Genomic DNA, 13,520 nt, shown 5'->3' with positions numbered 1-13,520 from the left:
GCCCTTTTTGAGATCATGCGCCTGAGAACTGATACGGGAATCTCAATATCAATCATGGCGTCTGTTAGCTTACGAGTTCTGAATGGGAGGTCCCCGTTCTCCGTTCCCCAACGGCGACATTAGCCCCCGTCTGTCGCTCTTCAATGAGTATATCTCCGGTAAATGCGTGTCCCATGACGGACTCGGACAGTACCTCCAGAGTCCAGAAAGGACGGGAGTTGATGGCCTGGAGCGTTGTGCTTATCTCTGAAGCTTGATGCATTGATGGCTCTAGGTGAGGAGTGAGGAGTGCATGAGCAAGGGGTGATTATGCATAAAGGCAGAATATGTAGACCTTTTTTTTCCCTATACATCTGACAATATAAAACGATATTTTGATATCAAGTGGACGAGGAGAGCAAGCGATAGAGATGGGAGAGGAATATATAGCGAAAACGGTGGAACAAGGGTCTCGGAATGTATGCCAGGGTTTAGGTAGAGGGGTGTGGATGAGATGAGATATTGGTGGGCGGAGGATGCGCGAATGCATGGTCTTGCGGAACCTGCATAGGGTGCAATGGCGCCGGGTGACGAAGTGCAATGAAGAGTAGGGCGTCAGGTTTTGACAGGAAGGTAGATGTCGAATGGGAAAGGAGAACGTTTGGTCGGCGGTCTACCTTCTCGACGCCAGCACGAACGCAAACACCAACGCGATGAGTGCAGTAATAACCGCAATAACCACCCGCGCAACCGGATAATCCCCCCTCGGAAAAGCACCCTGTATCGAAAAGTACCTTGTCATCCCCACGCACAGGATCCCCAGCGAGAGTATGACGACCGTGGCTCCCAGCGGGCGGGCGAAGCCCTGCGCTTCCCCGCTAGGCGAGAAGGTGGTGACGTTGGAGGCGGTGCTGGTGCTGGAAGAGATAGAGAATAACTGGACGAGAGCGACGCCGGTGGAGGCGAGGATGAGGGAGGTCCGGACGTATGCGAGGAAGGTCCGCTCAGAGGCGAGGTGGTCTCGTGCGATGGAGCCGTTGTTCTCTATGCTCTGCGCATGACAGAAGTGAAGCACTAGTGTAGACAGATATGCTATTAGCGAGCGCAAAGGAAAGGAGCGAGGACACATACCCAGAACCTGTATTTCCATCACGATTCAATCCTTGGAGAGCTTGTCCATAACCACAGCCATATTCGAGTATGGATCCTGAGATAAAAAATTAGGATTGACTTGAACTGAATAACAGAGGGCATCCCACCTTGCCGAAGCAGATAACTGTAAGCCAAGCGTACAATCACGGTATTAGACCTAGAAAAGAATCGTTGACTAGCCGCTCACAAAGCCAAAATATTTGCTTACCTTTGATACCCTGAGACCAGCCGTTGAGCTCAATACTCAATGCTCGACATCATAGGAACAGTTCCGAGGTCTCCAGAGTGAATCTATGAAATACCAGGAGTAAGACGAGATATAGTGAGAAGAAGTAGAAGCATTTCGCAGACTAGAAAAGAAGGGCAGGCAGAAAAACGCGTAACAAGTGTAACGTGTGACAATATCGCGTGGATGATTCACGGCATCTACGGCACGGGCTATCACCATTATGCACCGCCGCCAAAGGGCTCAGATTAGCATGGACCGAATGTATACACAGGACTCGGAATCTATGTACGTGTTTTCTGGCACAAGTTTCGCATCGATGTCCTTAGCAGACCGAAAATTGGGACTTCCAACGAGGCAGTCAGTTGCCTTTCATTTACCTACCACTACCATTGCAATCTGCAAACTACATGACTACTTGCCTTTTGACAGCGATCTCTACCTTACAGCTGATTCTCGCCCTTCACCGCGCCTTCCAGAACCTGTACCGAAACGAGAAACCAAAGCCGAAATATCTGCGCACGAAGCAGAGACCGTGGAAAGCCAAGTCTCTAGCCTGAGGTAGAAGATCAGTAAGCAGCGGTGCCTTCTTCATACATTCGTATTCTCATCTCTTCAATAGCTGTGATGCAAAAAAAGCCCTCACAAAGGGAACAAGGAAACCCAACGCTGGTATGCACGCCAGCTCCCTCAACACCATTTTCAACCAGCCGCCTTTTGTTATCTCAAAGAAGGCCACGCGCCTTCCCTGGAGACTGGTTATAGACATGGTTGGAACCGGGCAGTTCTAGCAATGCGTGAGTCGCTTTTCCTTCCTTGACGCATTTCGCTGATCTCCTCTAGTTCGCTACTCTACTTCAACCGTCCTTATGGGGCTGTAATCGAATAATCTGTGCGTTCTCATGCTTTCTCTTTTTTATCTTGTCTGACGCTTAGACAGATCTCATACATATACATGTCTATCGTGTTTTGCTATTCAATGCTATAGCTATCTTTACTATCCCCTGTGAATTTCGCCGTGAAGGACTGAGATGTAACCTCCTTCAATGTCGTAAAGACGGGTGAGAACGTTGTCCGTCGGGACATTCATACCTTTCCAGACTCCTCGGATCCTCAGCTTTCCTACACGTTTGTTTGGTCTTGCGTTTCTTCTCACTAATCCAACCAGCATTTTGCCTATTATTTGGCTTCCTTCACGGCGGACTCTGCCGTACTGGCGACTTTGAAGCAAATCTTTATTAATTACCGAAAAAACTCGCGTCTAGTATAATTCCTGTGTAGCCCTGCGACTCGTTAGCTTTCGGCTGAGGTCTCCAAGAGAATGTGAAAGCAAGGTATACTACAGAGCACCTACACCTTCTTGTGGGAGTGCCGGAATCAAAAACAAATGTGATTCGTTTTCATGGCCCTTGATATCACGCTTATGGGCCCCGATGGGTCCAAACGGAAGTAGAAACGGTTATCCGTTCAATATCACAACTTCTATCTATTCGAACGACAGACCAGAGCGTCTAAGATAAAATTTATTGAGTCTCTTCGCTCGATTCTACAAGAATGAGATGCTCATGGCTTTCTATGTAACCCTACCGCAGCAATGTCTTCTATCCAGAGTCTCCGTACATGATGGCATGGTTAACAACTACCACCCGCATAAATAGGCATAATCGGTCTATGGTCAAGGGGTAGTTCATTCTTCCTCATCGGGAGGAGGCCCGAAGTCGAACCATCTATCAACCTCCTTGAATGAATATACCCCAGGTCCTAGCTTTCGCCTCGCTAGACGATAATCAGCATAGCTGATGGACACTTTCAGACGAAGAGCACCGTCCGTGGGATTGGTACAGCGAAATGCAACGAGAATCTTCCGAATTGCATGAGATTCATCGTTACTTCGTAAACGAGAAAGGACGGGCGTCTGAATGGAAATAAGCTCGAGATTGGTGAGACAAGGCCATTCATGAAGGCCTTCTAGAATTCGAGTCTGAAAAGTGAAGGTTAGTAGTCAAACGTGTAGCCGCACATAGGGACTCACTATTATATTGGTTTTATCGCTCACATCCAGTTTCTCCTGGTCCACTTTCACTCGAAGAATCTCAAGACGTTTGCACTGTCTTATAGCATCAAGTGATCTAGTATCAAGACACCATCTACCGGCGTATTCGGGTTGAACATACAGTTCCACAAGGGTATCAGCATGTTTGGGAAGGATATTGCGCCAGAACTCGGGGGAACCATGATCGAGCTCTTGCTCCGTGATAAGCATCATGGTTCTGGAGCCAGAGTACGACCCAAGGTACTCCAGAAGGGCGTCATTCACAATGTCCACAGATACGTCTTCTAGATGGATCATCTCAATCCGTAGAGCGGACCAAAATTCTTCAGCAACGTCGGTGATGTGGATCCGGAGGGAAGTCAAATGGCGAAGGTGCGGTACAATTATTGGAACGTCATGTGTGGGCAATATGAGAGCGCCCTCCAAGGTTAGCTGCTTTACGCGGCTGAGCTTTCCCTTACGAAGGCCAGAAAAGATGCCCAAGGCGGCTTCAGGTACAGCTCTCGTTTGATGAGGGGATGACAGACGTAGTCGTGTTAGATTTGGACTGCGGGCTACAAGAGTAGGGATGATGTCCAGTCCGTGTTTTCCGTTAAAACTGATGTTATCAAGGTCATGGAAGTCAAGATATGATGCTTGACCATGATGAAGACCAATGTTGAGAAGAGAAAGAAGTGGAAGATTGCTGAGAGCGAACATTATGGCATTTACTGAATCCAGACCCAGCTCTCCCGGATGAAAGCCAGAGAAACTACGGATTCGAAGATGAGTGCGAGTATGTAGAGTGCACGGGTAACGGTGCTTACTACAAAGATCGCAAGGAAACAAGAGACGGTATACCCCCAAGAAGGCGTTTCTCAATTAAACGAATAGCGCGCTGCCTTCCGTTCGTTATTTCATACCAAAATCCACCTTTTCCGTAAGGTGGGTCGAACGACCCATGGATATAAAGAGTTTGTATGTGTCGAGCCAAGTAAACTCGCGAGGCCAGTGCCTCAAGAAATGACATGCATTCCTGGTAACGACGTTCTTCATTAAGAGAGAGAGAGACCGCCTGAAAAACTAGAGGAGTGGCCAGACCGCAGAGTTTCTTGGAAGTCAACCGCAGATTCTTTCCATCTTCAAGGCTGAGCTAGAACAAACAATGGATGAGTGGGTTCCTTCCTGCATGGTGTTCCCCAAATGCTGTTGTACATACCAGAGAGGCGATTTTGCATAACAATTCGACAGGAAGTGAGGAAAACATGATATGCTCGTGGTCAAGCACGTTACACGACGGTAGAGAGATGCTGTGGCGATGTCGGAGACTCAAGATCGCAACGGATATGGCTGCCTTATAAGCAAGAACAGGATTGAGGCTATGTTGTCTTGATGCTACGTTCGGTGATGATTGTGCTGTTGAAGCAATGCCGCAATGCCGCGGCATCGATGGACCAAAATTGATTCCGGGCCGGCCACAGCAAGTCGACAAAGTACAACCAACGAACTGCTCCATCACAGAGATCGCGGCTATCACTGTCAGATATTTCACTTTTTCAATGCTGAAAGAAAGGGTAGGAAATTTTTACATCCTTCAACTACTTTAGCGGAAAGCTCATTACGACTGTAGAATATAGCGGCATAAGAGTCGTTGGACAGTCTCGCCGCACTGTCAACCCAATATCAGACCTAACTGGTCTTCGCAGATATCATAAAGGAGTTCGTTGTAACCTTCATTCAGCTCCCTTGCCTACAACATACTTGGACCCCCGTATATCTCCACGCAAAGACGAGATCAAAACAATTCAACGCAGTCTGACAACCTTGAATACCGCGTTGGAACACGATGCACTGCGCTATCACAGAAAATCTATTACTCTCACGTCTATGTGGCCGGATCTTTGGAATTGGGCAGAACAATTTTTTCAAACTCATTTTGTAACTGTTGCGGAGGACGACGGCGCATTGTACGCTGAACTCCTTGACCTCCTAGCTCCCACTGAAATGGCAGTAATGGACCTCATTGGGACTCTCTTATACGCTCCTCGTATGCGTTCCGAAGTTTATTCGACGTCATTTTGCTGTTGCGTGATGCGAATCTGGGTTCGTATTTTTCCAACAAAGAGGACGAACCGATATCTCATACGTGCAAGGATTCTCCATGCCCTAAAAACATTTACCTTCATGCGCTGCGCTGAGGAAGAATTAAAGTGGGTTCCTTCGTACTCTTAGAATGACTAGGGAATGCTTACTGGAAAGACATATACTATCGGATGTGAGGATCCTCGTCCTTACCGCAGAGCCTGCATCGTTGAAACGACATCGATCAGGTGAAGGCTTACCGCATTCCCTGACTACCCCGCCTGCTCAAACCTGGCTGTTGATGTGGTGGAAGGAAGGCGAGAAGCGCTTTCTTGTGTATGTGGGGCCACAAGAAACACAATGCAGCATCTAACTCGCAGACAAACAGTTTTCCACCTTTTTTTCTCATTGCAATGTTTTGCATTTTAGCCAGCTAGCAAGCCAGAAAGAAAACAAGAATAGTCGGAAGGGATGTCATATGAATGACTTCAAAGCAACAGGCAATACAATGTCTCCTCTTACTCTGGGCTGTCTAGCACTGAGAATTTCGAATCCGCCTTTTCTCGTATCCCTGTTTCCATCCGACTCATACATCGTTGACGTATTTTCAGATAGTGAAGCTCTGTTTGCATGTGCTTCTATCCCACATAATGCGCTTTCAGGAAGTCCTCTTCTTTTTCTTTGACTCGTCGCTCGCGCTAACCTCTCTCTCAACACGTGGCAGATTAGGATAGGGTCTGTGGGTGTTATAACTTCTCTCTTCTAGGGTGACGCTGATGCCCGATACTAGGTTTAATCAGCGCAGTCCCCTAGCTACCCACCCATATTAGCTAGTCAAGCTCGTCAAAGAGTGCGAGAAATTGCTGCTAACAGCCTGATAGTTCCGGGGAAAAGCAAGGATAAGAAACGTAGTTTAAACACATCGATTGTTAATTGGTAACGGGAGAGACGAAGTGGTACTACATATGTCCAAGTACCTGCAATTTTTTCGTTTAATGAAGGGAACTGACTGTCCTTGTATTGTTACTTTCATCCTAAACGGTCAGATGGCCGACTGTTTTAAGAATGCTGGACCCTGTAGTAAAATTCGTACTCGATTGAAGAATACGTCTGCTATAGTAGCCATGGAATAACTCACTGGATAAACCACCTTCCATCGCTAGCGAGACAGTCTCCACCATGCGCATTCTGGGTAGACTGGCAGTTCGGAGCAACCCAGTCAATGGCAGATGCCTATAGCGGAGAAAGAAAGCAGTGAGTTAACGGATCACAGCAAACAAAGATCCGTCATCATACCCAATCATTACGACAGTATTGCATAACTCCGTTGATTTTATTGGCAAAGAAGGATAGGCAACTGCTATAGGTCATGACGACAACGTTGCCAGTAGTCTGGAAATATGTTCAGATTCTGGACAGCAATGATCAAGAATTGAATCAGAGCGTACGCCGTTGTTTATATTGAAGAGGTTCCCTATTTGACTGTGAACTCGGAGGAATTCCTTAATTCAAGGAGAAACGCACCAATGTTTCGACCCTCGTAGCGCAGTGCATCAGCAATTACATGGCACTCGTTAGGATTCGGTCCACCACCACTGGGAGTGAAACATAATGTGTTGCCTAGTCGTCTACATCAACCAAAATTTCCACATACAGAATATGCAGATAGACTTACATTGCGCTCCACAAACATTCGTGACAGGAGCTTGGCGGGGTACCACGTCGCCACGCCTGGTGAGAGTCCCCTCAGGGCATGACACAGTCTCGACCTTGACGTTCTTGTCTGCGCCAATATAAGACTCGCTGAGGGTGACCTGCCCAGGGCAAACTTCTTCTACAGCAGTGTTAGCACAATGGTTATATCAATATAGAACGCATACCGGACAAGACAGGGCTGATGAGCACGAAACCAGAAAGGATAAAAGCAAGAGAGAAGTACATGGCGTTTGATATATCGAAAGAGAGGGAGAGTTCGTTCGATGAGAAAACTTCAATCCCTTTACCATGGTTTATATAGTTGGATCCGGAATTCCAGACACCCCCAATCCACAAGATTGTTCCGGACACGACGGAAAGACGAGACCGACGTGGTTGAGAATAGAGCTAAATATTAACTCTGCGCCACTTCATCTATGCCAAGCAATCGCATGCGTGATGAAGTTCTCGAGTAGCAGTACTCGTAACTTGAATTAAGCATCGAGTGCGTGGTGGAGTTGCCTGGACAATTGAACATTCCAAACACCTGAGAGGTCCTTCGTGTTCGAGGGCCATGCGAGCCCGACAGCTCCAAGGGGCATCCAGGACACAATTTCATTGTACTACAACCATTCTTAATTGTATGTTAATTTTGTGCAGAGAATCGAATACGAGGCATTGATTACATTTGCCTTTTTGTTGGAAAAATCATACAGCACTACCGCAAGATGAGCGTTAATGTGTAAAGACACAACTGAGGTTTCGTAAGTCTTGAGCCGAGAGTCGACAACACCTGTAAGGCGATCAAATAGTGTAAGTCAAAAGAAGCATTCAGCGCACCACCAAGACTACGTTTCATCATATTAAGAATCCCAATTCAATGCAACACGGTCACGACGCCATATTGGTCATCCACGATCTCCAATGCTTTTCACTGCCGCGGTCGCCATTGGCAGGAACTGAGTTCCCCGCGATAGACTTGCCGGTCTAGAGGTCACTATACAATTCGTCATGAACAACCAAGTCGCTTCCGGCCTCAAAACACCGCTGACCTAAGTGAAGGACTGGTAGAAAATAGTGCGAGACAGCCGGGAACGGGCGATCTGGACATCAATCGGGGTCCCACTCAACGGGGAAACAGTTTGCTTTGATTGCCGGCTTAATGGGTCCGTTTCACAGAAGAGTGAAAGAATCCAGATATAGTTAGACAGTTTTGCTAACCAAGATTTGGGCGGTTCTGCTGCTAAATGGGTACACTTACCGCTGATCGATACCAAGCATTTTGAAAAAACGTTAGAATCAATGGCACGAATTAAATAGCCAAGCTTACTCTGGGAAACCATTGCCGAAGAAAAGAACGGTGGGTGCTGATGTACAATGTTAATTAATATGCGGATGCCATATGAGAACCCACTGTTCTGGTTGATCAAGCGCATCTGAAGGTCCACGACCTAGTCATAGTCGAAACTACTGTTAGTGCCAAGGGATGGTCTAAGAATAATAAATAAGGTGTGCCTAGGTAACATTAGAATGATGATGGCAAGTACCTGCCCCTGGAGATTTTGCCGGCCATTTTGAAATCGATGTCCTAGGACATCGGAGCCACTAACTCCAAAAATATGAAGTAGCACAGGAAACTGAAATTAAAAGGCAGTAAAGCAGAATTATTGAATAACCAAGACACTGAATAAGCCTGGATGGAACCGCATGCAGTAATTTCCTCTTCGTGAGCAGTGGTCCATATTCGGTGGACTCTCGGTTTGCACGAGCAAACTGAACACCAAATGTAGTCAAGGGAATGCTCCAGATGTTGTCCCAATTGATCTTAGGTGCTTATCATGGCGATTACAGACCGATATGTCCCATGTGCACTGTCAAATTGTACTGATGCTCAGCAAGGGTAAGCCAACCAGATCGTACAATTTCGACAGGGCTAAGGTATCCCTGAACAGATGAAGGGCGGTAATCACCGTCGTCCCAATTGAAGTCGATCTACGTGTATTATTTAGTGAAATGATGGGACGGGGTCAAACTTGGTTACTCAATTGTCGGAAACTTCCTAAAACCCTTATAAGGAAGCTGGCAATATAATGACCGGATAAGCGACGGCTCGGCAGGATATGCGGCATGTCAGGTCCGGGTTACCGTATCCGTAGTAACCCCCTTAATATAATGTCATTATATGCGTCGTATTAGCTGGAAGTGCCATAGAAGCAAGTACACACGAGAAAAGTGCATCAATAGAAGGATAGATGTAAGACACTCACCCTCTTCACATATGATATGGATAGTTCCTCGGTCCTGGTCCAGCATCGATGTTTTTGGCTCCTTGTGAGTCTCACGCTGATTCCAATCAAATGACGGCATTGGTTGGCCAGGAATAAATACGATGGCATCAGAGAACGACGGAAACACGTTCATCTTGCTTGTATGTATATGATCCAGGGATCAGAAAGCAAATTGGAGGCAGGGAATTCAAGCCAACTATGTTATTTCATCAGATTTCAACTCTTTTTGAATTTTGAGATTATTGGGCTACTTTACTTGATTTTCGTGGCACTATTAATGAAATCCATGGGATACTGATTTAATCTTGCGGATCATGATGTTGGAACATGCGTTTTGATATGAGATCTAGGATTTCTCCGAGATTAGGTGAATGATTATATGTATGCATGTACACGGTAAGGCTTCTTCAGTCCATCTTTCCCCCATCATTCTTCTGCAACCTCAACATGTCCTCAAATATTCTACCTCAGCGTCGAGAGAGGTGTCCTTACTGCAGCTGCTTCTTTAGCATTCAGGGAATTGGAAATCACAAGCGAGCTTGCAAGCAGAAGTCAGACCAGCAGTTGTTGGATTCCCAATTCCACAATGATTTGGACCAGCAGACAAGAGGTATGATATACAAGTTGCTTGTCTACAATTATTTTAGTATTCTGAATTTATTCTTTATAAAGCTACAGCAAACTCATTCACACCAATAAACATTATAGGATCTGCAACTTTGGATTATCATAGCACAGAACTTGAATGTATGTTGTTATTATTTTGATATCAGATATAATATCTAAACAAAATCTTCAGGTGTCAATGAAACATCTCCAGAGTCCTCATCAGTTGATGATCAAGTTACTCCAGAAGATAACGATACTTCCAATGCAGCTTGCTTGATTCTCAATTCCATTGATCATGTCAATCTGATTGATGAGAAGATTGTCAAGGAATATCATCCTTCTGCTATTTTAGATCCTCAGATCTTGCCTCTCAGAGATTTTTTAGCTGACAGCACAAGCAAGCAGAGTTCACTTTTTGATAGCCACCCTTGGCATCCATTTTCATCTCAGTTGGATTTTGATTTAGCAGAATTCATTTTGTGTACAGGCATGAATCACCAAGCATGCAGTGATTTTTTCAGCATCATTGACCGATGTGGAGGCAGTCAATCAACAGAATACACTATCCGAAATGAGAATGATCTTGCAGAAGCATGGTCATGGGCAGAGAATTTGTTTACCAAGGTAAATTCATATCTTTATTAATATACTTATACTCAAATATTACTATGTTTTCAATAGTTCAAAAAGGAAACAATATCAGTTCCATATAAAAATGAAGTTCAAAATTATGATGTCCACTACCGACCATTATGGGATTGGACACTTGATTTGTTATGGGATAAAGATCTTGCATCACATTTTGTATGGGATGCAATTTATTTATTTTGGGAAGATAAAAATGGCATTCGAACACGGTTTTTTAATGAACCATGGTCAGGAAATATATTTTGGGAAGTTCAAGTAAGCAGATATTATTGCCAATCTAACTAATATACTTAAATTTAGCTATAGAGTTCTCTTCCTCCTAATGGAAAACCTTTAGCATATATTTTGTATGCTGATAAATCATGTTTATCTTCATTTGGTACTGCCAAAGGCTATCCAGTTATGGCATGCTGTGCTAATCTTCCTGATCAAATCCAAAATGGGAAGAATTTTGGTGGAGATTGTGTGGTTGGATGGCTTCCAATTGTGAGTTGGATATTTTTGCTTTTCAACTTTTTTTTATGAATCTTGATTTTTACAGGTTGAAGAAGAAGAAGATCATAAAGGAAAGCCATCATGGATCAATTTCAAGCGAGTTGTCTGGCATGAAGCTTTTCGGAAAATTCTAGGATCTCTTGCACAATATTCTCGCAGTGGTTATGCCTTTCAACCACCAAATTCAGACAAAGTTATAATCTTATATCCTTTTATTCTCATTCTCTCTGCTGATTATGAGGAACAGTCAGTATATTTCATATTTTTATAATATATGCAAGCTGATATTGCTATAGTTGTATGATGACATTGACCAGAGGTGGCAGAGCAAATTATCCCTGTCCAGTCTGCTTGATACCATTGACAAATCTATCAGATCTTTCAATAACATATCCATTATGGACAACTGAGTCTATGAAAGAGATATATGATAGAGCTTGTTTGCTTAATGCAGATCAAGCAGAAGAACTTTTGAAATTACATGGTCTCCATAAAGTACCTGTAAGTAAAAAATTTAAATACAAGAAAAGCTATTGACAATTTGTTCAGAACATCTTTTGGGAAATAGAACGATCTAATCCCTATCGTGCTGTATCTTGGGACAGACTACATGCTTTCCAAATTGGATTATTTGATCATCTGCTGTCACGGCTCATTGAGCATGTAGATAGATTCAAGGGCCGAGATGCTAAAGTTAAAATTGATGAAGTGTATGTAAAATATTAAAAGTAATTACTTATAACTAAATCTTTTTGATTAGGATTAAATCATTTCCACGATAGAGGAATCTTACCCATTTCACATCCGTTTTTTCTTTTGACTTTGCTGATGAAAAGAAATATGAACATATGTCACGAGTAAGTGTGTATTATTATAATTTAAGTTCATTATTTATAATACATTTAGCAAATCCTTTTTGCTGCTCAAGCAGTTTTAACAAAGGCTGCGGATCCTGCTGGTTATTTGCTTCTTAAATGTATTCGAAGTCATTTAGAATTGGATGTGTATGCAGCAATGGATGTGCATACTGAAGATACAATAAAGGCTGGACAATCAATAATGCAAGTTTTTGGGGAGAGAATGAAGGTATATTAATAAAACTGATCAATAGCTCTTTATACTAATAAATGTTTAGGAGTATATAACAGCTACTCAGGACAGTGATTTTCAAAATCCAACACATTGGGATATTCCAAAAATGCATACACAGCAACATCTATTCAGTGATATTCAAGGAAAAGGTGTAACAAAAATTATAACACCAAGATTAACGAAAGTATGCATGGACCACTTAAAAAGGCATATCAAACATGAACAAACTTTAAGAATGTTGCTGATCAAGTAAGACTTTATTCTTTTAAGATATATGATTTAATTTAATATACTTTTAGATTCTTCAAACTGACCATTGGTACAATGTTGCTATGCAGATTCAGCAAAAGGTGGATCAATGGAAAAAGCATACAAAGTACAAATCTGATTTGCTCAATGCAGATGATGATCTACCTGAAGAAAAACATTTCACTATTGAAACTCATGTATCTGATGGTCTTTTAAAGAAAGCATATCTACATAGTCCTAAAAAGACATCAAAAGATCCTAGCACATTTTCTGAGCTAGAGAATGCATTTTCTCATGATTTAGCTTATGATCGGTTTCAAATTCGTCTTGGAGGTTTCATGACAGGATTTCTGAATCGAGTATCAGAAGGATGTATTGCAAAAGGAAAAAAAATTCATTATTCTCCTAATGACAAGGCTAGTATTATTGATTTAAACAAATATTGCTTTTACTGAGATTGAAATTATATAGATAACAACTTATCAAACTCTTTCTGTCAATTATCAGTCATACATAAATCTAAAGCAGAATTCAGACCTACTACGATGTAGTCCAATGTTCTACAATCATCCACGTTATGATGGTGTTATTGTCAATACTACTGATGGGTTGTATGTGGCAGAATTAATTCAACTCTTTGAGTGTGAATTTAATGAACAGAAATATCCATTGGCATTAGTTCATCCCTATGATGCTCCTGTAACTGATGGCCATCTACGTTGGAAGCATCAAAGAGATAAAGATTTAGGATTTTATCGAGTTCGTGCATGCCCACGAATTCATTCAGCCTTTGTTTCTATATATTCTATTGTTCATGATGCACTCCTGGTAAAAGATGCAGACTCAGATCTTAATAATGGCCAGGATTACTTCATTGTGGATATCATTGATACTGACATGTTTCTCTGACTCAAAAAAATTGAATCTCAGCTTCGACATAAATTCCGGGTTTCAGCCAATCGGAGATCATAAT

General features: G+C 43.2%; 6 protein-coding genes across 6 annotated transcripts; 2 read left to right on the top strand and 4 right to left on the bottom strand.

Annotated features, from left to right (window-relative positions):
* Positions 1-457: 457 nt before the first annotated feature.
* EV420DRAFT_1021828 (uncharacterized protein) lies at positions 458-1,474 on the bottom strand. Its single transcript, XM_060465354.1, has 4 exons — positions 1,340-1,474; positions 1,239-1,288; positions 1,111-1,186; positions 458-1,053 (listed from the first exon to the last, which is right to left on the bottom strand). The coding sequence occupies exons 3-4, from the start codon at positions 1,127-1,129 to the stop codon at positions 653-655; spliced, it is 420 nt and encodes a 139-aa protein (XP_060324788.1). The 5' UTR covers positions 1,130-1,186; positions 1,239-1,288; positions 1,340-1,474; the 3' UTR covers positions 458-652.
* A 1,663-nt stretch (positions 1,475-3,137) lies between these two features.
* Positions 3,138-4,810, bottom strand: EV420DRAFT_1021708 (uncharacterized protein). The gene is made up of 3 exons (XM_060465352.1): positions 4,609-4,810; positions 4,217-4,542; positions 3,138-4,161 (listed from the first exon to the last, which is right to left on the bottom strand). The coding sequence occupies exons 1-3, from the start codon at positions 4,654-4,656 to the stop codon at positions 3,360-3,362; spliced, it is 1,176 nt and encodes a 391-aa protein (XP_060324787.1). The 5' UTR covers positions 4,657-4,810; the 3' UTR covers positions 3,138-3,359.
* Positions 4,811-6,530: 1,720 nt separating this feature from the next.
* On the bottom strand, positions 6,531-7,413 carry EV420DRAFT_1723707 (uncharacterized protein; the record flags this gene model as incomplete). The annotated part of the gene is made up of 7 exons (XM_060479792.1): positions 6,531-6,546; positions 6,610-6,704; positions 6,768-6,863; positions 6,920-6,945; positions 6,996-7,091; positions 7,147-7,305; positions 7,352-7,413. Coding segments are annotated over 7 exons (550 nt in total), but the record flags the coding sequence as incomplete, so codon positions are not given.
* Positions 7,414-8,639: 1,226 nt separating this feature from the next.
* EV420DRAFT_1484881 (uncharacterized protein) lies at positions 8,640-9,587 on the bottom strand (the record flags this gene model as incomplete). Its single annotated transcript, XM_060470125.1, has 6 exons — positions 8,640-8,657; positions 8,714-8,803; positions 8,851-8,939; positions 9,020-9,158; positions 9,262-9,329; positions 9,434-9,587. The coding sequence occupies 6 exons, from the start codon at positions 9,585-9,587 to the stop codon at positions 8,640-8,642; spliced, it is 558 nt and encodes a 185-aa protein (XP_060324785.1).
* Positions 9,588-9,901: 314 nt separating this feature from the next.
* EV420DRAFT_1723702 (uncharacterized protein) lies at positions 9,902-12,763 on the top strand (the record flags this gene model as incomplete). Its single annotated transcript, XM_060479791.1, has 15 exons — positions 9,902-10,064; positions 10,127-10,201; positions 10,254-10,687; positions 10,745-10,966; positions 11,018-11,197; positions 11,253-11,456; positions 11,503-11,551; positions 11,583-11,707; positions 11,756-11,920; positions 11,989-12,063; positions 12,113-12,292; positions 12,342-12,482; positions 12,533-12,547; positions 12,598-12,648; positions 12,701-12,763. 15 exons carry the CDS (start codon positions 9,902-9,904, stop codon positions 12,761-12,763), a joined length of 2,142 nt encoding a protein of 713 aa, XP_060324784.1.
* A 273-nt stretch (positions 12,764-13,036) lies between these two features.
* EV420DRAFT_1277887 (uncharacterized protein) lies at positions 13,037-13,456 on the top strand (the record flags this gene model as incomplete). The annotated part of the gene is made up of 1 exon (XM_060468051.1): positions 13,037-13,456. A coding segment is annotated over one exon (420 nt), but the record flags the coding sequence as incomplete, so codon positions are not given.
* Between the last annotated feature and the right edge of the window lie 64 nt (positions 13,457-13,520).

The sequence above is a fragment of the Desarmillaria tabescens genome (genome assembly GCF_030435595.1).
Source record: "Desarmillaria tabescens strain CCBAS 213 chromosome Unknown EV420scaffold_57, whole genome shotgun sequence".
NCBI classification, from domain to species: domain Eukaryota; kingdom Fungi; phylum Basidiomycota; class Agaricomycetes; order Agaricales; family Physalacriaceae; genus Desarmillaria; species Desarmillaria tabescens.
Note: the sequence above shows the minus strand (reverse complement) of the source record. Positions and strands in the feature narration are given on the sequence as shown.